We start from the raw sequence: 24,206 nt of genomic DNA, 5'->3' as shown, positions 1-24,206 counted from the left end.
ACTAGAACTACTGTGTACTAGAACTACCGTGTACTAGAACTACCTTACTTTAGGTTTTCATTCCAACAGATCTGTAAACCCTTGAATGTTTCACTTCACATCAGCTCTGGGATTCAAACCAACAACGTTTCACATCTTTCACCACCTAAGATAACAAAAGTGAATTTAGAAACAAAATCATCCAAATATGGGGATACCAATCAGCTCAGCCTTCTGATGAATGAGTAAAGTGGAGAGAATTTTTTTCTTTAGGATTGTGGTTTAATTGATATGTTGTTAGTACACAAGCCTGGAAAATCTGATGTTAAATCTGAAGAAATGTGAGGTTGAAAATGTACTGGACGCAATCAACCAACTGTTACTACAAGTACAAGTACATTCCAGTACATTCCTTACAAATATTATAATTCTTTTAAGGTGTGAGTGACCAATCCTACCGATGGAGCAGTTCTTTACTAGCAAACTCAGAGACAACCATACACTATTTGGAACACCTTCAAACATTTAAGTATACAGAAGGGCCTGATCTGGGGCATGTATAGTTAATACAACACATTTAATCACTGTACTGGTTTTGGATAAAAGTGTCTACTAAATGAACACATTATTACTAGAAGGCAATCAAAAGACATGCAGATCTAAGCTGTTAATACAGAACACACATTAGCAGTCTAACAGTCTACAAAACCTGAGATTATAAGATATAAAGAAAGCATCACTTTTAAATAATTTCTATGTCATTATTGTACACTCTCCAGCTATTCATTAGTATGCCATGTTCAAATAGGTTCTATATATACACATTGATATCATATTGGACATATTATATAAGTGAAAGTGTAGAATTACATTCTCGCTACTTCTCCAATAGTTTATAACTATGTTTAATATCAGGGTTTCCTGTGAATAGCAGCCGTTGGCCATGTCTTCATTTGTAAAATCTCAGGGATTGGCCGAGTGCTGTTTTGGTAAAAGTCCAATCCTGTGATCCACTCTACATCTCTGACGCGTGATTGGTGGAACCACATGACATCCTCGACCCATAAGGATTCAGAGTCTGCATTCTGAGGGGGTTGCCAGAGAACATGATGGTCAATGGTAGGTAGCAAAGATTCTAGAAGTTTACAAAGATGGTCCACTTTGTTACCAGTCAATGGGAAACTATTTCTAAACATTTAAAAATATATATTTTAGAAACTTTCAGAAGATAACCATTTGAATTGACAATAATGCCATTTGAGGAATGCAAATACTAATAACCACCATCCTGCTTTCTATGCATCTCAGTTTTTCCCTCTCTATCACAACCTCTTTCTTTGTCTCAGTCTCTCCTCCCCTCTGTCTCTCCATCTCTCCATTTGCCGGTCAGACTTACGTTACAGCTCTCTGAATTATCTGGTCGGTGGGGAACCAGGAAGGAGACGGTCTGAAGCTGCTGGGCGCAGCTGCTGATTGGCTGAGAGGAGTTCCGACAGCTGGTTAGCACTGCAAAGTAGTGTGTGGGGATGGGAATTTTCGTCCCAGACACATAGCTGAGGAGTGACCAGAAGAGCACATATAAACAGGGATTATTATAGCTCCACGGTAGAACATTTGACCGAAGATCAATGGGTCGCAGGTTTAAATCCCCCTGTACACTGCTTTGGAAAAAAGCATCTGTTACATACATACATTAGTATTATTTTAAAACATATACTAAACTTTAGCATTTCATTCCTAGGGTTAGCCTTCACTTAAGTCCCCAGACTGCCTACTGTTGTATCTGGTCAGCTGAGTCATAGTGGCCGTCATAGTTGTAGTCAAACGCTGGGCCTGTCACCACGTTCATGCCATTGTACTGACTGGCGTACTTCCTCAGCAGCGTGGAGTGGAAGTAGTCCCAAAGCTCTGGGGGGAGGGGAGGGGAGAGAGGAGAGAGGAGGAAGGGGAGAGAGAGTGGAGAGGGAGTGAAGAATGAGGCGAGGGAGGGGGCATATGGTGCAGATGAGAGAACATAACCGAATGGGCAGGTGATGTGATATGAGACTAGATGAGTGAGGGAGGGAAGGATGGAGGGAGAAATGGAGGGGAGTGTTTGAACTAGTGTGTGTGTGTGGTGCAATACTGACTCTTGAACTCAGGGTACATGGGAACTATGTTGCTCATTGTTAGTCCATCGTACTGCTCCTCTGCTGTTGTGTTTAAGTCTGGAAAGCACAAACACACACACATTTGTTCTACTATCCTAGTAAGGACCACCAATTCAAATATGAATAACCCCTGACCTTAAACAAAACAATACAAGCACACCACACCAGCGAAACCACATCAGTTAAATCAATGAGGTCATGTCAACGCTGGGCAGCCCACGCACACACCAGGTGAACTGAGGCCCTCTCAGCCTTATCTTGTTGAAGGAAAACTTCCAGCTGCATTCTTTTGGAGAGTGGAGTGAGCACATCATGGTAGAAAACATTACACCAAGTTTCCCCTAAAGGAACAGTTCATCTGAGGCATGCGAGGAAGATTGTGGCCGACCCCTCCCACCCTGGTCACTCCCTGTTCCAGCTACTCCCCTCTGGAAGAAGGCTGCGGTCCATCAGGACCAAAACCTCACGCCATAAGAACAGTTTCTTTCCATCTGCTACTGGCCTCTTCGACAAGGCCAAGGACTCCCATTGACATTCATTCACTTATTTAACTACTATAAGTCCATCCAATGACAATTACAGTATGCATAAGCCACCTTATCTCAGTATCCGATTGCCCACTCCGTTGACCACTCACGCTGCTCATTCTTATTTTTATATATATTGTATTTTATATTTAAATTCCTGTATTCTTAGATTGTTTAGTTCTTAGAAATAGTTAAACTTTTGTACTTTTACTTAATTTAAGATTCGTATATGTTTAGTGTTTTGCACCTCCCTGCCACAGTAAATTCTGTGTTGTATAACATACATGGCAAATAAACCGAATTCTGATTCTGAGCCCTGTCAGACCCACTGGCAGAGATAGAGGAGGAAGGGGGGGGGAGAAGGAAGTGGTGGATGAGGAGGAGGAGAGGGACACGGAGGAGAAAGGGAAGGATGACTATGACAAAATTGGATTAGTAGAATTCGCTGCTATCTGGTGCTGTGCCACTTGGCGCCCGCGTTTCCATACTCACTGGGCGGGTAGAGGAACGCGTGGACGATGTTCCCGGCTGCTGGCTGGCTGTACTGGTCACATCTGGGACTTGTGGCAGGAGGAACACGCACATCCGCCCTGAGGCAGTCTGGGGTTACGACGGGTAACGGGCCTATGTCATCCTATGAGGGTGGGGGGAGGTTGTGGGAGAAATTTAAATTAAGTTAATCCCAATACGGTACTTACAGTTGCAACCACAAGCCAATGGACAGGTCGCGTCAGGGTTAGAAGTAGGTTCAGGGTTAGGTTTTGTACTAAGTTAGGGTTCACAGAAACACAAAACTCTGAGAAGCACATGATTCCTCACACCATAACCTTACAGGTTTGTCCAAGGTGAAGGAGCTCCAGAGGGGCATGAGCATCCTCTGACTGTACCCGCTGACGAAGCCCTGATGTGGGAGCAGACAGTAGTCCTCCCCTCCCTGCAGCATCCTGGGACGACCAAACGACATATGCCTCCCTTCCACCTCGGACACTGGAGAGATTGGGATTATGGAACTATATCGTGTTTATGTAGTGTTACTATATTATATATTAGTAGAGTTTGTGTAAATGTGCCAATAATATCCTGTAGCAGAGGTGTTTTATACAAATCCAATACACATATAGAATGGACCCATCTGTTGTGCATTTCTGTAAACCCTGTCTGCAAACCAATAGTCTCATACAGGATCAATAAACATTTCTGAATTTAAATAAAAACTTTGGATAACGCTTTATTTGGATATTGTTTGGTTGGGTCAGTATATACAGTAAATGCTCAATAGATGCTTGATTCAACATTAATTAAGCACATTTGATATCAGCTAACCTTCACCCTGAATTCTTATTAGCTAATCTTCAGCTGAAAAGGTTTACCTTCTGTGGAAGATAGATTCAGGCGGCTATTAACACTGTTCCCGGACTGAGGAGACAAAAAATTAAAAAATATAATTAGGAACATCAAAGTGGAAAGTGTAATGATGATGTCAGTGCGATGTTAAACAACAAACCCTAACATCGTTGGATAAACTAAACAAACTCAAGTTGGGAAAGATTTCTGTTTGAATCCCACGGCTGACTGTTCACTTTGTCAGAATTACATCCGCGGACATTGTGGAAACCTTAGTGTCTCATATAAACAAACATACACAAAGTCTCCATTCACAGACACGCGAGGTCCAGAATTGGGTAATTTATTCCCAATTTTGAAATCACTCTTGCCAACTGAGTCAAGTTCTCAGCACAGTATATTTTGCAATGTATGAAGGTATTATTTTTGACCTTTTATGCATTGATTGATTTAATTTGATACAGACGGTCTAACAGGGAGAGAGAGGGGAGGACATGCCTGAACCCCCACTGTGATATGCACTCTACCCTGTGAGCCACACGGGTGGCCCCCACATGTTTTGTTTCAATGTTTTTTATTTCAGCTGTGATTAGGGCAATAGTCCTGTTTTATTGCAACCCATTCCCTGCAGGAAATTGATCAAATACTTTGGTCTCGTTTATTTGGAATTCTTAGATTATTCTGCTACATGTTTGATTTCCCCATCCAGAAAGTCAGTGGTTCAACTCTCAGTCAGTGGTTCCTTTCAAACAAATATGTAAGCAAATATATAAACAAACATAAATTATTAAACAAACAAATATATAAACCAGAACACTGTATATGAACAAATCTCTATATATTTTTTTATAAATAAATACATTAAAAGTACCAAGGCGGGGCAGGAGCAGCCCAGGGGGTCTGTGGGTTTGAGGGCCAGGACAGGGCACTGCCCCGGGGGGGTCTGCTCTGGGGGGAGTGTTGGGGTGTGCCAGGGCACCCTCAGCAGGTGGTTCATACTGCCATGGGTCCCGTTGTTTTGGTACGGCGAGATCTCCAGCACGTCTGTATACACACACGTGCGTAAACACACGCATTCAGATGGACACACACACACCAATCCATGCATAAATACACAAACACGCACACACAAATACACATTCAGACACGCACACACACACAGGACCTTATTAAGCACAATCCTGTCCTCTCTGTTTGGTTGTTTTCTACTTTCACCTGCCACGTCCTGTACGTCTGCCTACAGCCATGCCCTGCTGCCACAAAGACCCTCATGATGTAGGTACCTGAGTTACAACCAAGCCTACAAAGACTGGGAATGGACAGAAATGTTTATATCGTTGTGTCAGCAGTTTGTACACTGTAGATGCAGTGTGCACATGGGATTGTACTGTGCTTTACTGTGGTGCTCATCACTGTCGGGGAAATTCAATCACAGTATACGTATTTCGATCCTATCCTATACACAAGGTGAGCAAGAAGGTCGATCCAGCAAAAAAACGTAAAAAACTTGATTATCTACAGACAAGGACACAGGCTACTTCCGCTTGTAGGTGTCTCGGCACAGCTGAATGGAAAACTAACGAGCTGACGCTCATTTCCATCAGTGCTTTTGCTCTTATCTCTATCACCTACACCCTGTTGTCCGTGGATTGCGCGTCCTATATTTTCCCCTCTCTTTCGCTCTGTCTTTACCAATGTGTTGTGCCTTGTCCTATCCTGTCCAGGTGGTTCTGCTTGTATTTTTTTTCTGATGCGGTGCGGAGACACTGTGCCCTTTGCTGTTACCCTGACTGTGTTGCACTGCTCTCCCGGTTTTGGACTCTGTTCTACGGACTGTCTCTCTGGTCATGACCCTTGCCAGCTTGGACTACCCCAATCCAGTCTCCGGCTGTCAAGCCTGCTTGATCCCGAGCCTTTTGCTCGTGGGACCTTTCTGTTTTCATGAATAAACTTTCTGTTCAGCACTCCGCGCTTGGGTCCTCATTTCAGCCAGTCGTGACAACTAGTTAACAATTGAAGCAAAATGATACAGTGCTAACAGAGAAAATAACATTTCAGAGTACCGTATATAAACATAATTTATAGTTATGACGTACATACATAGCCACTACACTTCACAAGGTTGTACTGTACTGTAGTACTCACCACACATAAGGTTGTACAGCTCAATGTTGGAGAATGGTTGCACCTCCGTCTTGGACAGGAACTTTGGCCCGTAGCTCAGGAACATGGCCTGGGAAAGAGAAATACACTTATACTCTAAGCATAAACAAAATACTGTATGTACTCTAAGGAATGAGAGTCCGGGTCAGGGTATGTGGGGTCAGGATAGGGGTCAGGGTATGAGTTTGGGACAGGGTATGTGTGGGGTCAGGGTATGTGTGGGGTCAGGGTATGTGTTGGGGTCAGGGCAAGTGTGGGGTCTGGGTATGTGTGGGGTCAGGGTAGGGGTCAAGGTATGTGTGGGGTCAGGGCAAGTGTGGGGTCAGGGTACGGGTCAAGGTATGTGTGGGGTCAGGGTATGTGTGGGGTCAGGGTATGTGTTGGGGTCAGGGTATGTGTGGGGTCAGGGTATGTATGGGGTCAGGGTATGTGTGGGGTCAGGGTATGTGTGGGGTCAGGGTATGTGTGGGGTCAGGGTATGTGTTGGTGTCAGTGTATGTGTGGGGTCAGGGTAGGGGTAAAGGTATGTGTTGGGGTCAGGGTACGTGTGGGGTCAGGGTATGTGTTGGGGTCAGGATATGTGAGGGGTCAGGGTATGTGTGGGGTCAGGGTATGTGTTGGGGTCAGGATATGTGAGGGGTCAGGGTATGTGTTGGGGTCAGGGTATGTGTGGGGTCAGGGTATGTGTTGGGGTCAGGGTATGTGTGGGGTCAGGGTATGTGTGGGGTCAGGGTCAGGTTTACCTCTTCTCTGTACTCACATGCATGCTGTCTACATCGTTGTCCCATCCATGATTCCCTCCAGAGCAGAACTTCAGAGAACCTGGGGTCCTTTTACATCAATAACAAATATCAGACTACACCAGGGATCTTCCATACACATTCCACACTGACATAATAACAACTTGCGGACTTCACACACAAATAATAATTATACAAAACTAACTCTTACTACATCCCTCCTGAAAACTTTGGTTGTCTGTCTATCAACCACAACACAAGAGAGACCTCCAAGGTACAGATCATATATACAGCATCTTTATGAAAATAGCTTTTATACATACTTCTGTAGGTTTAACTCTTTGAACTGATGTGAATGAACTGTGTGCAATTTAGGATGCCAGGCCAACAGATCTTTCTGCTGTTTTGGAAGTAAGGCAGGCCAAATAATAATAAAGACACCATCCTGGAGGTTTTCCATTCAACCCCAGTCGTCATTGACCTGGTTCAGCTTGTCAACCAGGTAACAATGAGACACAGTTGAGGTAGATTAGGATTGATGGAAAACCTACAGGATAATATACTGTATCTATCCAGGATCATAGCTCTGCAGATAAACTAAGTATGAGAATAATCATGTATGCTAGATTTGTGTGTGCTAGCTAAGGGTTCCATAGAAACTTACAGTGTAATCTCTCTTTTCAGAAACAAGGTGGGGCAGACCTGTTGGGTAAATCGAACGGATAGGGCAGGAGTGTTCAATCCTGGTCTTCTGGGTCCACTGTACTCTATGTTTTAAATGTTTACCCTGATTCAACACACCTGCTTCCAACGAATAGTCGTTCAGGCTTCCACAGAGCCTGATAACAACCCATTCATTGGAATCAGGTGCGTTGGAGCAGGGAAATATCGAAAGCATACAGGACAGCGGGCCCAGAGGACCAGGCTTGAACACCCCTATGATAGGGTCTGAGATGTACCTCTCTAACAGCCATTGAGGTGTGACCAGCACGGTGACATCCTCGATGCGTCTGTTGTTGGCATAGTGGAAACGTTTGGGCAGATGTGACTTGAGGTAGGCCTTGATCTTCTGGTCTGGTTTCTTACACTGAGGACAAACAGCAACAGATGATAAGACTGTATTCATTTCGCTTTCATCCAAGGGGACCTACAGGGTGATTTGAACCGGTGACCCCAGTTAAATGCTCTACCTCTGAGATATACCCATCCCGACCCTTACGAGATGGAGAGGATAGAGGTGTGTGGTTCAGTTCATTGAACTACATTGTGGCCGAATTGAACGATGTGTGTGAATAAAGTGTGTGTGTGTTTGTGAGTTGTGGGCACACACTGTGACCGGATCACAACTGCGCTTCTCACTCACCGTCATGTTGGCCACAAGACCTTCTGAATCCACTAGCAAAAAGATACCAGAGACACCAGTTTCAGCTCTGGGAATAAGGGTCAACATTTGACCAACAGTATTGGATTTGATTGTACTCCAGCTGGTGCTCACAGGTTTGTGTCTTGTCCCTGGCCCGGATACGTCCGAACGGACCTTCAGCTACGTACAGGTGCCCGACGTTCCCCACCAGATCCTGCAAGACCTCCTTCCTGTCACAGCTCATGGCTTCCATACCTGGGGGTGGGAGGGGACACACATCAATCCTGGTACGCACTCCCACAAAACTGTCACATATGGTCATATACATTTACATTTAGTCATATAGACATATAGACCCACAGTTCATGTTCATCCACACATACTTCAACTACACAAAAGCTTCCCATTCATAAGCCAGCATATAAAAAAAGGAATGTTTTTTTTTTCTTTTCTTTTTTTTCTTGTTTCAAGGGTGTACAGGTCTGTGGATAAACACCGTTTGAGAAAGTATACAGCTTTGTATTATGAGTAAACTGCAGTTTGAGTTCATGAGAAACATTGTTTGTTTCAGAATCATCGGCCTGAAACAGTCACAGAGGTGCAATTGATTCGTGTCACCTGTTCCAACAAAACCAGTGGGTCAGTACTAAAGGTGCTGAACTGGGAGGTGAATCAAAGCACCTCAAAGTTGTTTGAAATTGACTGTACCATGATCAGCCACGATGATGATGTTGAGACACTGGTGCAGGTTAATCTGCTTCAATCCGTTCATCAACTGCCCGATGATCTGGTCTACGCCCTGGATGGCCTCAATTAGCTGGACAACACAACACTGGTTCACTCACAGAAGTACAGTTTGATTTTCTGGAAGTAGTGTTTGTTAGTCTTCTGTTTGTCCATCCTAGCTCCCTGACGACAATATAATCAATTGTCAACTTAAAGAAAATAAAAATGAATCTGTTTATGCCACTAACTTAACTGTTTGCCTTGAAGAGTTCCCCCACCTGCATACTTCAAAGGGTGTTACATAGGCAAGTTAATTTATGGCAGAAGAAGATCTTAAAATGCGTTGTAAAAGGCTGCTGTGTTTTGTTCCTTGGCAGAACAAAAAATTATGAGAAAGGTGAAGGCGGGAATCCTTCTTGCTAGTCTAACGGTGAGTCCCACTGCCCATACTACCATACTACCATACTAGCATACTACCATACTACCATACTACAATATTTCATACCAGGGTTCTCAAGTCTCAGGCATTCGCTGTGAGACTCAACCATTTCAACAATTTCTCACTCTCTCACGCAACACCTTGTATTTCTCACGCTGAGAAGTAAGGGGTAACTTGCCCCGCTATAATTAATGGACGAGGCAAAGGCATACGGAGGTAAGTTTTCTGCTGAGAGCTGTCTGCCAATCAGAAACACAGAAGCCATCACTCACACACATTGACAGGTATTAAATTTTTTGATAAAACTTGAGAGTCCTGATCATATTATAGCATTGGGGCACAGAGTAAGTCTCCAAATAGCCATGATCATACTGAAGACCATACTGGAGGTGAGGAGGAGGAGGTGAGGGAGATGATGATGAGGAGGAGGTTAGGGAGATGAGGAGGTGAGGGAGATGAGGAGGAGGAGGTTAGGGAGATGAGGAGGTGAGGAGGAGGTGAGGGAGATGAGGAGGAGGTGAGGGATGTGAGGAGGAGGAGGTTAGGGAGATGAGGAGGAGGAGGTTAGGGAGATGAGGAGGAGGTGAGGAGGAGTTAAGAGGAGATGAGGAGGAGGTGAGGAGGAGGAGTTAAGAGGAGGTGAGGGAGAGGAGGAGGAGGTGAGCGAGATGAGTGAAGAGGAGGTGAGGGAGATGAGGAGGAGGAGGTGAGGGACATGAGGAGGAGGTGAGGAGGAGGAGGTGAGGAGGTGAGGGAGATGATGAGGAGGAGGAGGTGAGGGAGATGAGGAGGAGGTGAGGAGGAGGAGGTGGTGAGGGAGATGAGGAGGAAGAGGTGAGGGAGATGAGGAGGAGGTGAGGAGGAGGAGGTGGTGAGGGAGATGATGAGGAGGAAGGGGAGGGAGATGAGGAGGAGGTGAGGAGGAGGAGGTGGTGAGGGAGATGAGGAGGAGGTGGTGAGGGAGATGATGAGGAGGAAGAGGTGAGGGAGATGAGGAGGAGGTGAGTAGGAGGAGGTGGTGAGGGAGATGATGAGGAGGAAGAGGTGAGGGAGATGAGGAGGAGGTGAGGAGGAGGTTAAGGAGATGAGGAGGAGGAGGTTAGGGAGATGAGGAGGAGGAGGAGGTGAGGAGGAGGAGGTTAGGGAGATGAGGAGGAGGTGAGGGATTTGAGGAGGAGGAGGAGGTGAGGAGGAGGAGGTAAGGGAGATGAGGAGGAGGAGGTGAGGGATGTGAGGAGGAGGTGAGGAGGAGGAGGTGAGGGAGATGAGGAGGAGGAGGTTAGGGAGATGAGGAGGAGGTGAGGAGGAGTTAAGAGGAGATGAGGAGGAGGAGGAGTTAAGAGGAGGTGAGGGAGAGGAGGAGGAGGTGAGCGAGATGAGTGAAGAGGAGGTGAGGGAGATGAGGAGGAGGAGGTGAGGGACATGAGGAGGAGGTGAGGAGGAGGAGGTGAGGAGGAGGAGGAGGTGAGGGAGATGATGAGGAGGAGTTGAGGAGTAGGAGGTGGTGAGGGAGATGAGGAGGAGGTGGTGAGGGAGATGATGAGGAGGAAGAGGTGTGGGAGATGAGGAGGAGGTGGTGAGGGAGATGATGAGGAGGAAGAGGTGAGGGAGATGAGGAGGAGGTGAGGAGGAGGAGGTGGTGAGGGAGATGATGAGGAGGAAGAGGTGAGGGAGATGAGGAGGAGGTGAGGAGGTGGTGAGGGAGATGATGAGGAGGAAGAGGTGAGGGAGATGAGGAGGAGGTGAGGGAGAAAACTAAATAGCGGCGACCATGAGGTATGGTCGCCGCTATTTAGTTTTCAACTGGTGATTATCTTCAGGTTTAGTGAAACCGTTTCAAAATTATCCCTAGAAGTATTCTATAATTTGAAACTTGCGGAGGAATGTAGTTCAGCACAACCAGGTGAAACACAAAACACTCAGAATCAGAAAATGCAATCAAGATGGTGATGACAAAGGTCATTTGTTTAGTTGACCGACTTGAGGAAGCACGCTTCCATAAACATCTCAGCTGTTAATTGTTCTGTTGTTTAGGATGTAGCATGTGAACCTGAGAGCCTGACCTCTCCTGATCCTAAACAATTTCAAAATACACGAGTGCACTGGTACATAAACAGCAGTATAGTCATCAGCGTACTTAATTGTGCACTCAGCAACGGTTTGTTAAAAGCTCTGTAAAGAAACACTTAACGAAAACATGAAACCAACGTCACAAGATCACCCATCGTGTGCCCGTGCTTCACATCCTGTTTTGTTTTGCTGCATACAACAGCGTGACATGCGAACAGCATATGTCCCTGAGACAGTTAACACCCCATTAAAGCTCTTTCATGATAATCCTTTATGGTTTACAATCACCCAGATCTGTTTTCATGGAGGTCTATTCAAAGGACTTTAGCCCTGTCCTTTTCAGATCATTGAAACTGCATCTTATCAGCGATGGAATCTTTAGTTATTAGTTGAACCTGTGTTGACAGCCCTGTGGTTACTAAAAATTAAACAGGGTTAAACTGTGAGGGAGATGCTTTTTTTTTACGAGTTCATTTGTTTTTTTGGTTGCTTTCTCTCCGTCCCTCTCAATCTATCTGTCCCTCACTCTTTCGCTCTCTTTGTCCCCACACCTCTAAATCTCTCTCTCTCTTCTTCTCTGTTGGTCTTGTATGTGCAGGGGCGCTGCCAGGAATTTTGGGCCCCATGACAAAAAAAGTTTGCATACAGTATGCAGTTCACTATTTGATGCAAGATTTAAAGCCACCATAAAATAATTCCTTAAGGCAGGACCAAACCATTTCATGCAGATACAGGGGGGTGGTCGGTCAATATAGATGTTTACTTTTTGGTCAATGGGGATATTAAACTTTTATTGCCAAAAACAAGTAAAAACAAAGACATAATTAATTGTATTATTAAATTTGAAATATATATATACTCAATGATGATGGTTTATATAATATATAATATAATTCAGTAATTACCTATTTTTTGGAATTGTCCTAACTTTTCCCCCCTCTATGGCGCCCCTGAGTACATTAGTACTCAGTTAAGTGTTTCTTTACAGAGCGTTTAACAAACCGTTGCTGAGTACATTAGTACTCAGGGGCGCCATAGATGTAGCAGCCCACTTTACTTAGAGTAAAGTGGGCTGCTACATCTTGTTTACCAGTTGTGTGTATAATAGTTGATCAGTTATGGGACAACCTTTTCCCTGGAGAGGAGAAGAGAGCAGATCTGAGGACAGAGGAGAGAAGAGATGTGAGGAGAAGCGAGAGGGGAGGAGAGGAGGTGTGAGGATAGAGGAGAGGGGAGAGGAGGTGTGGAGAGAAGAGATAAAGGAAGACGAGAAGGAAGCTAGTTCAGACATCCAGAGATCCTATAATTTGGGCGTCAGTGTGTGTTTGCAACCTTCAACCTCCACACTTTTAGAGATTAGATTAGTGTTTAAGCGTGTATGAGCATGTGTGTGTATCTGTGTATGTTTATGTTTGTGTGTGTATGTGTATGTGTAAGCATGTCTGTACGTGTTTATGGGTGTGTGTACTGTATGTGTAAGTGTGTGTTTGTGTGTGTATGGACTGTTTCAGGGACATCTATTCAAAGGACATTTTCCGTTAGTTGAAACTGTTATCAGCAATGACAGCTTTAGCTACTAGTCCGACACCTTTTGAACAGTTGTAAAAAGGTCAAACGAGGTCAAACCGTAATGTGGGACCTTGTTTTTCTACCATTTGCTTCCCCCTCTCTCTATCTCTCTCCCTTTGTCTCATTGGGTGTGCTCAAGCCTTCGGCGAGAGCACAACCTTTGTTCTCTCACATATATATTATTGGGTGTGCTTTGCCTTTGGCAAGGGCACAACCTTTGTTCTCTCACATATATATTATTATTATTATTTTTATTATTCTTTTTGCCCCCCTAAAACTCAGTCAATATTTGGCCTACATAGACAAAGTAGGTGTCAAAAGTTTCGTCTTGGTAGCGATTGAGTTGCTTCTATTGGAATTTACGTTCCGTTGCATGGTTTAGGCTGAAGTTAAGTTTTTGTGGCGAAAAGTGAAGCTAACGGTGGCTAATTTGCTAGCCACAGTCACTGACGTTACTAACGTCACTGCGTCACTAACGTCACGAAAACACGCGTGACTACCTGTAGCAGAACATTCGTTTCACATCTGTTAACTTGGGGGATAGCTAGGCTAACTATAGCTTTACTGCAAGGCAGCTGCAGAAACGCCACAAGCAAAGAGGCCAGGGTGATAACTATTTACTCATTTTACTTTGTGATGTGAAACACAATTATGAAATGTAATGTACAATATTAGCTGATATTATTAAGGAAGTAGGCCCACATCTACTTTTGGAAACGGTAGTCTACTATTTCACTGAAGCATTAGCATCATGACATTAGCCTCTGTTGCCCGGGCAACACATACTACAGTGGTCTATGATGCATCTGTTTTCAATCTTTAAAATAAACATTCCTCACAAATACATTTTCGTTATAGGATTTATTATGACATTACATTACAACTAAACGATTTGTGGGTGAAATTATCATTACCTGTGGTTTCAAACCAGTGTTGCTCACTGCAATGCTGTAGCCTACGCGAGACACTACAAAAACATCTACACAGCTGTAGGAAGTCAAACGGCGACAGAACATGTTCGGCACTCCCCTTACTTAATCAAAAGTCTATCTAACTATTAACCTTAACTTCATTGCCACAGCCTAAACGTTGCCAATCTGTTCATGAAAATAATTAATTTCAGCCTAAACCGTACAACGGAACGTTAAATCCAATTCAACCAACGCAATCGCTACCAAGACTAACACAGCAGTAGTCTACTACTGTACCGTAGTAGTACAATTTACCGGGGCAGATTCTCCACACAGGGCTATATCGCATTTTGCGTTGTTACTGACAATGATCGCTACCAGTGAGCTTTTTATGAATGAGCGATTTTCCACTAAATAAATGTCAAGCTTATTTACGTTTTTGGGGGCATATTTTCAGTTAGCAGATGGTACTGTTTGAATCGCGATTCCATCTTCTATTGCCGGTAACGTCGTAGAATAATCTTCAAAGGGGGTTCTTTATTCATGAATGAATGCAATATGAGTAGGCTAAATGCCTTAAAATATCACGAGAAGGGAAAAACTTAAAAGGACGTTTAAGTCATAGAGATTAGCTCAATTTTTACACCGGTCTGCCAAATTTATTCGTTTTGATTCAACGATGAGGCTGCCTCTTGCAGGGGAAATGAGAAGACATCTATTTCATTCCACACTTCACTCGTATTTTCAGTTGTAAATGAGCAGCAAAAAAAATCTTTTAAATCTATGTAATCTTTATAAATAACAAGTATGCATTTTTATATAAAATATACAGAAATATCAGTTGTAAAAATTTCATCCAAAAACGGACCCCTGTGCAACCGACGCAAGCAAGCACACCCTACAATTTCCCCAGAAATTGTACCCTCTCTAGTTGGGTGTGCTTTGCCTTCGGCAAGGGCACAACCTTTGTTCTCTCACATATATATTATTATTATTCTTTTTGCCCCCCTAAAACTCAGTCAATATTTGGCCTACATAGACAACGTTTGTGTCAAAAGTTTCGTCTTGGTAGCGATTGAGTTGCTTCTATTGGGATTTACGTTCCGTTGTATGGTTTAAGTGGAAATTAAGTTTTTGTGGCGAAAAGTGAAGCTAACGGTGGCTAACTTGCTAGCCACAGTCAATGACGCTACTTACGTCACTAACGTCATGAAAACTCGCGTGACTACCTCTAGCAGAACATTAGTTTAGCAGCTCGTTAACTTCTGGGAGATAGCTAAGCTAACTGCTTTACTGCAAGGCAGCTGCAGAAACGCCACAAGCAAAGAGGCCAGGGTGATAACTATTTACTAATTTTACTTTGTGATATGACACACAATTGTGACGTGTAATGTACAATATAAGCTGATTTTATTAAGGAAGTACATCTACTTTCGGAAACAGTAGTCTACTATTTCACTGAAGTATTAGCATCATGACATTAGCCTGTGTTTCCCGGGCAACACATACTACAGTGGTCTATGATGTAGCGTTATCTGTTTTCAATCCTTAAAATAAACATTCCTCACATATACATTTTCGTTGTAGGATTTATTCTGACATTAGAAAACGATTTGTTGGTGAAATTACCATTACCTGTGGTTTCAAACCAGTGTAGCTCACTGCAACGTTGTAGCTTACGCGAGACACACTACAAAAACATCTAGCTACAGTACACAGCTGTTTAGGAAGTCAAACGGCGACAGAAAATGTTCGGCACTCCCCTTACTTAAATCAAAAGTCTATCTAACTACTAACCTGAACTTCATTGCCACAGCCTAAACGTTGTCAATCTGTTCATGAAAATAATTAATTTCAGCCTAAACCGTACAACGGAACGTTAAATCCAATTCAACCAACGCAATCGCTACCAAGACGAACACAGCAGTAGTCTAGTACTGTACCGTAGTAGTACAATTTACCGGGGCAGCTTCTCCACACAGGGCTATATCGCATTTTGCGTTGTTACTGACAATGATCGCTACCAGTGAGCTTTTTATGAATGAGCAATTTTCCACTAAATAAATGTCAAGCTTATTTACGTTTTTGGGGGCATAATTTGAGTTAGCAGATGGTACTGTTTGAATCGCAATTCTATCTTCTGCTGGTAAAGTCGTAGAATAATCTTCAAAGGGGGTTCTTTATTAATGAATGAATGCAATATGAGTAGGCTAAATGCCTGAAAATATCACGAGAAGGGACAACTTAAAAGGACGTTTAAGTCATAGAGATTAGGTCAATTTTTACACCGGTCTGCCAAATGTATTCGTTTTGAGGCAGCCTGTCAGCTGCCTCTTGCAGGGGAAATGCCTCTCGTGATATTATTCGGAGTCAGGTGGCTGAGCGGTGAGGGAGTCGGGCTAGTAATCCGAAGGTTGCCAGTTCGATTCCCCGTCATGCCACCTGACGTTGTGTCCTTGGGCAAGGCACTTCACCCTACTTGCCTCGGGGGAATGTCCCTGTACTTACTGTAAGTCGCTCTGGATAAGAGCGTCTGCTAAATGACTAAATGTAAATGTAAATGTAAATGAGAAGACATCATATTTCATTCGACACTTCACTCGTATTTTGAGTTGTAAATGAGCAGCAAAAAAAAGATGCTTTTAAATCTATGTAATCTTTATAAATAATAAGTAGGCCCGATGCATTTTTATATAAAATATACAGACCCCTGTGCAACCGACGCAAGCAAGCACACCCTACAATTTCCCCAGAAATTGTATCCTCTCTAGTTATTTTTGTCTTTGTATCCTGTCTTTCCCTCTTTCTTTCTCTCTTACCCTCCTTCTCTCTGTGAGATTGTGACCTTTAACCTTTGACCTTACCCCTCCACTGACAGGTCCGAAGCTGTGTCCTGACTTGTCTGGTTCCTCCAGATACAGGGTGAAGAAGTCTGGTCTGAGGAGAACAACAGGCATTACCTTGGCTACATTTACATTTAGTCATTTAGCAGACGCACATGTATGTTGTTCAAGTTTATTATCATTCACACAAAAGTTATTTTCAGTGAAGTGCTTGATTTGACTGTCAACTTTTCCCAGAAGTGCAGACAAGTGGACTAGAGAACATGCATGCAACATACAGCATCACTGTACAGAATGTTAGTTTATTTCTAAATTTCTGTACTGTACACTTCAAAGTGTTCTACATGTTGCAATTTCAACATGCAGTATTATATTTGTACATGGCTTTGGTTGAAAGGGTTCTGCTGAATCAATCAAATGAAAAAAAAGAAAATGCTGACTAGTTTGATCTGTGGCATTGAGTTCTAAATTGATGATAGTCATATCTGGGTTTGTAGGAAGTCTATCAGTAAGTCATAAGGTTAGAACGAATGTCATAGTGGCCGGCAGGGGTGAGTCCAGTTACCAGGAACAACAAACATATGTTCCACTGAGCACTTAAAAATAGATATTGACCCTTCCCCCCGCCCCGCACTCACACACACACTTTAGGATCATTACCTCTCGTTGTCTGGCAGTTGCAGCCACTTAAGCAGGGTGAAGACTCTCTCCTCAAATGGGATTTTACTGGAACAAAGAGCTATGTTATCAAAGTGGGCATCCTATCAGCTCATTCCTTTAATGATGGACAAGACTATACAACCAGCACTGCTCTACACACAAACACAAATAGGACTTGGCCCCTCTCAATAACTCATGGACACACTTAAAGTGCAATAACTACTGTACAATATTTATATTTGGTTATTTATATTTGGTCTCCATATGCAACTGGTGTTATCTTTTTATATCTATTTTATTATACTTTTTTATCGTACTAACTTTGTACATTTCTATGTATACTTCTGTCCACTTTGCTGCTGCCCAAATTCCCTCATTGTGGGACGAATAAAGGTACATCTTATCTTATCTTATTTGTGATGTCATTTCAGGTTTATTTCTGGTTTCAGAGAGAGAAAGAGAGAGAGAGATCTATAGAGAGCGAGAGAGAGATGTAGTAATCGAGAAGTCATAAAAAGAGAGATAAAGGTTGAAAGAAGCGAGGTGGAGGGAGCAGGATATCATCTTTGACCTGATTTATGAGGTCATCATACCCATTGTAGGGAACGTAGATGTCTGGGAAGCTGCCATTGACCTTGACATCTGACCCCGGCCAGAAGTAAGTTCCCGACCCTCGACCTTGGTACTTGGCCGTGAGCCACACCTACAGGAAGGAATGTTGGGTCACACGTCCTACTACCACAGAAGAAGTACTCGCAGTCATACACAAGGTTGAAATAAAGTTTCATGGCACACAATATACTGTACCGCATTCTTTATTAGGTCAATACTTTCTCTGTTTCAGGTGTAATTCAGGTGGCTGAGCGGTGAAGGAGTTGGACTAGTAATCCGAAGGTTGCCAGTTCGATTCCCGGTCATGCCAACTGACGTTGTGTCCTTGGGCAAGGCACTTCACCCTACTTGCCTCGGGGGGAATGTCCCTGTACTTACTGTAAGTCGCTCTGGATAAGAGTGTCTGCTAAATGACTAAATGTAAATGTAATATAGGCTACACCTCTCATAAAATAGATCAAATAAAAACATAAGATTTACTATACAAAATGTGTCGATTTCTTATGGGGAGTCAGGTGGCTGAGCGGTGAGGGAATTGGGCTAGTAATCCGAAGGTTGCCAGTTCGATTCCCGGTCATGCCAACTGACGTTGTGTCCTTGGGCAAGGCACTTCACCCTACTTGCCTCGGGGGAATGTCCCTGTACTTACTGTAAGTCGCTCTGGATAAGAGCGTCTGCTAAATGACTAAATGTAAATGTAAATGTAAATGTTTCAATTAAATAAACCCGAATGGCTCTGCTGCTTCTAATAAAACAAACTGGGCAAAAACACAGCTCTGCTAAAACAGACATCCGCAATAACATAGATCTGCATCATAGATCTGATATGACATAGATCTGCTATCCACTGTCACATAGATCAGACTGATTTGCTGATTTCCCCTGGAGCACTGCTATGGGGATACTTCACTAGACCTCTGATGATTGTCCTGCTTAGCCAGTTGGGTTGCTTGTTTAGGAATTGCTTCTGTAAAAGGAAGATAGGATTTTTCCTATCTTTGAAACTGAAGTCAAGATAGGACAAGCAGTTAGGATATTTTTCTGTATTGAGGCCCCTGGCCATCAAATTCCTTCAAGTTCAATAGCAGAAACACATTCAATTCTGGGCAGAGTCTCTCAAGTTGTACTGTAAAACATGACCAGAGCATACAAAAGAGTAAAGTATAGTATTCGGTAACCCTTCCTTTTACAGGTTACTGCAGGGTAATCGTAGAGTTTTTTCTTAGTAATTTTGCTGGAGCTTGGCCGTCTTTACCTACTTAGTAGCAGTGGTATTTACCCAATAACACATTATAATTTACCATATATATCTACTGTAGTTACCAACTTACTACCAGCTGTATTTAAACAGTCATATTTATACGTTTCCAGGTAAATACTAAGTTTTGTTTTCTGTCTTTACCTAATTATTACCAGTGAAAATTACCTAGTAATAACCATCACATTAGTATTTAGTTAATGGGTAAATACTTCTAATTATCTCTGTATTTACCACCTTGGTACCAATCGGTAATACCCAATAATACACAAAACATACCCTTTATTTTCTACGTAAATACCTAGTACATAAGGGACTGTAAAAAGAAGGGTTACCTAGTATTCTATAGTATAGTCTTTTGCAACATTTTAATTCATTCCATTTTTGATGTACACTCTACCAAAGAGCAATGCCTAACCCTTGTACAACAATGCAGAACTCACCGGCTGTCCCTGGTACCATCTGGGGTTGTCCTTCTCCTGGTTGGAGAGGCTGAAGGAGGAGTCAAACACTGGGTCGTACATGCTGTTGTCCACCAGCCCATGAGACTCTGAATACAGACCCTGGGTGAGGAAGGGGGGAGGGAGGTGAGGAAGGGGGATCGACCTTGTTTGTTTAGTGACTGATTAGAAGTGTTGCAGGATATTTTCCCACCAAGGGAGCAACATATTTACTGGTTTAGGACCACTTCCTGTACATAACATTTCTCAGCAGTGACTCACCGTGGCAATGGTGTAGTGGTTTGGGAAGGTCTTGCTGGGGAACACTGCCTGCATGAAGGGGGTTGAAGTGCCACAGGTTTCTGGAGAGAAGGATGTGGAGAACCATTAACTCATATATATAGGTGATAAGATGTGGTGGTGGTGGTAATGATGATGGTGGTGATGGTGATGATGATGGTGGTGGTGATGATTATGATGTTATGGTGATGATGGTGATGATGATGATTATGATGTTATGGTGATGATGGTGGTGGTGATGGTGGTGGTGATGATGATGATGATGATTATGATGTTATGGTGATGATGGTGGTGGTGATGGTGATGATGATGGTAATGATGAGGATGAGGTGATGATTATGATAATGATTGTGATGATGGTGGTGGTGGGAGTGATGATGGTGGTGATAATGAGGAGGATGTTGGATCACTGTTCAACTACGATCCCTTACACAACATGTGGTGGTGACGATGATCTAGACAATTCTGATTACAGTGATGGTAATGGTGACGGTATGGTGATAATGATGATGATGATGGGGATTGTAACGGTCATGGTGGTGATGAGGATGGTAATGATGATGAGAATGATGATGAGGATGATGATGGTGGTTAGGATGGTGGTGATGATGATGTTGACAATGAGGATGAGGATGGTGATGATGATGGGATGGAGAGACCGAGCTACTCACTCAGTTTGTTCAGGACCGGGATGAGGGAGTGCCACGTCTGAAGGTACTCTGCTCTCAGGCCATCCAGTGAGACCAGCAGGAGAGGCTGCTGTTTGAACCTGAGCAAACCGCAGAAGAAGAATCAATCAGAGAAGCTCTGGAAATCCTGGAAATGACTGTAAACGCACCAAGAACTGCTGTTCTGTATCAATAAGAGAGCTCAATCTTTCCCTGTTGCTGGACAGAGACGGCCGTACCCTGCGGGACACTTGGGAGCGATCAGATCCACACACTCGTCCACCACCCACTCCGTCTCTCCTGGATTCATCCGAGAAAATGCAGACAACAAGAGGTTCTTTAGTACATGCAAACATTTACACTGGAGCTTGTACTGTAAGACTGTCTTGGCTTTCTTCAAATCCAATTAAAATGCATTTACATGGATCAGATCTGTACATGATGTGTCTGGAAAGTATTACTTTCGAAACATTCTGTATCTGACGTCAGAAACTATGGCCCGCGGGCCGAATATGGCCCCGCCCACACATTTAGACCGGCCCTCTGAACAATGCCAGAGACATTTTCTTTATTCTAATAAAATAATAAAATAAAAAATAAATAAAAAATCCGTTCACACTGATTAATATGCATAAGTAAGTAAATGTTTTGATTTCAATAGCAATGAATATGAAAAACGATCATTACGATAGTAATAATGCTCTTTTAATAGGCTATACAGTACCAGTCAAAAGTTTGGACACATTTTCCCTGTATATCCCTTCATATGTACAGATGTACGGTGCATAACAAATAATAAACTAATCTAGCAGAATAAATACATTTGAAATCATAATAAAATCTCCACAATAATACTGGTAGTCACTCCAGCCCATGTAATTTTCTGTTACAAACGGCCCCGTATGAAAGAAAGGAAAAGGTATCTGGCCCTCGCAGAAAAAGGTTTGGGGACTCCTGTCACCATGAAAATGTTTTAGGATGCAGAAGTGAAAGGAGGTGACATTTATTTAATTCCAAGATCACGAAACAGCTCCAATCCATCTAAACCACAAGCCCTCACCCTGGCAGACATGTTTGTAGTTGGAGTATTTAAACCACAAGCCCTCACCCTGGCAGACATGTTTGTAGTTGGTACAGCAGTCCCCTGCACCCAGACAGTCCTCGGAGCAGTGGCACCTGCTCTCTGTCAGTCTCTTCTCTCCACAGCGCAGCTTGGTGCACTCCCACTGCTGAACTGAAGATGGAGAGGGGGAGGGGAGAGAGCGGGAGAAGGGGGAGAGGGGTAGAGGAGGAGAAGGGGAGAGGGGGAGGAGGAGAGGGAAAAGAGAGATGGGGAGGAAGACTTAGAACTCAAATGAAAACGTCATTTATTATGCATTGATGTTCAAGAAAATGATTCTCTGTGGCTCCTCAATGCAATAAACAATATATTGATCCAAAATTCTTTCTTTTAGTTTGTCCCAATGATTCTCGATGGTTTGGGGTTGTCTGTGGTTGTTTCTTTCTGTCATTGTGATTGTGGTCAAGAAGCTGTTCATGCTTTCCTGTCTTACTAGGATTATCTACTACAGGTACTGCAACTTTCCATTAATTAAACACACAATTAAAGGTCCCATTGGAAACGTAGAATTGGCTGAAAAAGGGCGGCCCTCCAGATCCTTACTTCCACAAACTATAGCATAGCATAATTCCATATTTCCTTTTTCATATTTCCATATTTTATTTTATTATTTTCAAGTCAAATCCCATTCTAAGTGAATTTGTGGCTTAGACAGTAGGGGGGACAGTAGGTTTCATGACTCACTCGGTTGGAGGCAGATGTCCTGGAAGTCAAAGCAACAGTTGTCGTTGGTGATGCACTGCTGGTCACATCGGCAGCCTGGCGTCTCTTCGTCAAAGGGCTCATAGCACCTGCTCCTACATGACGTACTGGGGATCACTGGGAGAGGGGGGGAGGGAGGAAGGGGACAGAGAGGGAAGGTAGTGGGAGAAAGAAGGTGGATAGGAAAGAGGGAAGGAGAAGTGGGGAGAGAGGAAAAGAAATAGGGATGGAGGAGGAGATAAAGGGAGGACAAGGGGATGAAGGGGAAGCAAACGGGAGGAAAGGACAAGGAGAGATGGAGGGAGGAAGAGGGGGAAGACAGAGAGATGGAGGAATGGTCCTTTTTTTTTATCTTACTCACACCTGTCATCTGCTCTTATCAATTGGTTTCTCTACTTCTCTTTTCTCCTCTTTCACTTCTTTTCTTTTACCTCCCCTCCCGTCTTTCACTTCCTCTACCTCCCCTCCCGTTTTTCACTTCCTCTATCTCTCTGTCTCACGCTCCTCAGTCCACTAACTGGTTTCAGCGTTTCTCTCACCTAGCCTTTGGGACCAGTGAGGAGAGCATGAAATCATTACCTTTATTGCGACATTTCTCAAGTTGAAGCCCCAAGCCCAGTCCAAGCCCGAGGATGATAGTGACGACTGACACTGCCAGGGCACCTATCTGAAAACACACACACGCATATACAAACAGCATTCACACAGTCTTAGGTGAACTCGTTAGGAAGGGATGTGTGTGCCTGTAGAATCACTGAAAATGACACAGTATGAGTTACAGTACTGATAAGAACCCAGCTGACCTACATGTCTGTACACAGCAGAAATGCTCAAGGTCTGTAGTGGTTCTTTGGTAACTTATAACACATTTCTTTGTTTAGTTTGATTTGTCAATTTCCTTCTGGATGCTCGGTTGTATCATGTGACTACACAGCGAATCCAATCATACCAGTCACTAGACACTAGTACACTACACAATAGTAGGGTAGGAGTTTTAATGAAAAATGACTCAACGTTTTGTAACACATCATTGACTTACTGTCAAACCATACACCCTCATACACCTATCCCATAACAAGATCCGATCCTTCCCTGTTTCCTGGGAACCATCTTGCCTGAGGTGCAGTCAAAGATGATGTGTCCCAGCTTACCCTGACCCCAGTCATCCTGTCATGCTGGAACAGCCGAGTGATACTCACAACAACCTTCTTCCTTTTCAGCAAGTCCTTGCTGATCCCCATGATGACTGCGATCTCCCCGGCTCCAAACAAAGCAGAAGCTCTCAGACACGCGCGCGCGCAGCCTCACACGGTCTCATAACGTCTCCCCCAGACACCTGACTCAGCTCTGCTCGCAGTGAACTGGCGGACAAAGGACAACCACCTCTGGAACTCCTGAAAGAGTGGCAGGGTTACTGATTACCCACGGGACAGACCACAAATCCCGGATATGAAGAGGCGCGGTTGTGGAAAACCGTTTACCTGTGACACAACCAGTACCGGTCCTAGCATATCTAGTGCCCTAGTGCCCCCCCCCCCCCCCCGCGAGCGCAAATTGTAGTGAACTGGTAACATCAGCAGGACCCAAGATTTGGACCGTGGTCTCTATGGGATGTGCCAGTG

General features: G+C 43.6%; 1 protein-coding gene across 1 annotated transcript; it reads right to left on the bottom strand.

The window, feature by feature from the left end:
* Positions 1 to 256: 256 nt before the first annotated feature.
* Positions 257 to 23,908, bottom strand: LOC136961792 (venom phosphodiesterase 1). Its single transcript, XM_067255225.1, has 25 exons — positions 23,784 to 23,908; positions 23,164 to 23,251; positions 22,567 to 22,701; positions 21,871 to 21,996; positions 21,002 to 21,062; positions 20,766 to 20,863; positions 20,077 to 20,156; positions 19,798 to 19,917; positions 18,078 to 18,187; positions 17,485 to 17,550; positions 16,846 to 16,918; positions 8,975 to 9,083; positions 8,399 to 8,521; positions 8,267 to 8,298; positions 7,863 to 7,990; positions 6,924 to 6,993; positions 6,146 to 6,233; positions 4,872 to 5,044; positions 4,027 to 4,072; positions 3,489 to 3,643; positions 3,149 to 3,290; positions 2,109 to 2,186; positions 1,755 to 1,887; positions 1,376 to 1,532; positions 257 to 1,064 (listed from the first exon to the last, which is right to left on the bottom strand). The coding sequence occupies exons 1-25, from the start codon at positions 23,823 to 23,825 to the stop codon at positions 891 to 893; spliced, it is 2,607 nt and encodes an 868-aa protein (XP_067111326.1). The 5' UTR covers positions 23,826 to 23,908; the 3' UTR covers positions 257 to 890.
* Positions 23,909 to 24,206: the final 298 nt, after the last annotated feature.

The sequence above is a fragment of the Osmerus mordax genome, chromosome 18, assembly GCF_038355195.1.
Source record: "Osmerus mordax isolate fOsmMor3 chromosome 18, fOsmMor3.pri, whole genome shotgun sequence".
In the NCBI taxonomy this organism is placed as follows: domain Eukaryota; kingdom Metazoa; phylum Chordata; class Actinopteri; order Osmeriformes; family Osmeridae; genus Osmerus; species Osmerus mordax.
Note: the sequence above shows the minus strand (reverse complement) of the source record. Positions and strands in the feature narration are given on the sequence as shown.

What these genes read in the sequence shown, in the direction of transcription:
- LOC136961792 (XM_067255225.1), bottom strand. Translation starts at nt 23,825, where the DNA reads ATGGGGATCAGCAAGGACTTGCTGAAAAGGAAGAAGGTTGTT. An exon ending in CATCATCGTGGCTGATCATG is followed by an intron (nt 8,522 to 8,974) that starts GTACAGTCAATT and finishes TCCCACCCCCAG; the next exon opens with GTATGGAAGCCATGAGCTGT. An exon ending in ACGATGTAGACAGCATGCAT is followed by an intron (nt 6,234 to 6,923) that starts GTGAGTACAGAG and finishes TCTCTTTCCCAG; the next exon opens with GCCATGTTCCTGAGCTACGG.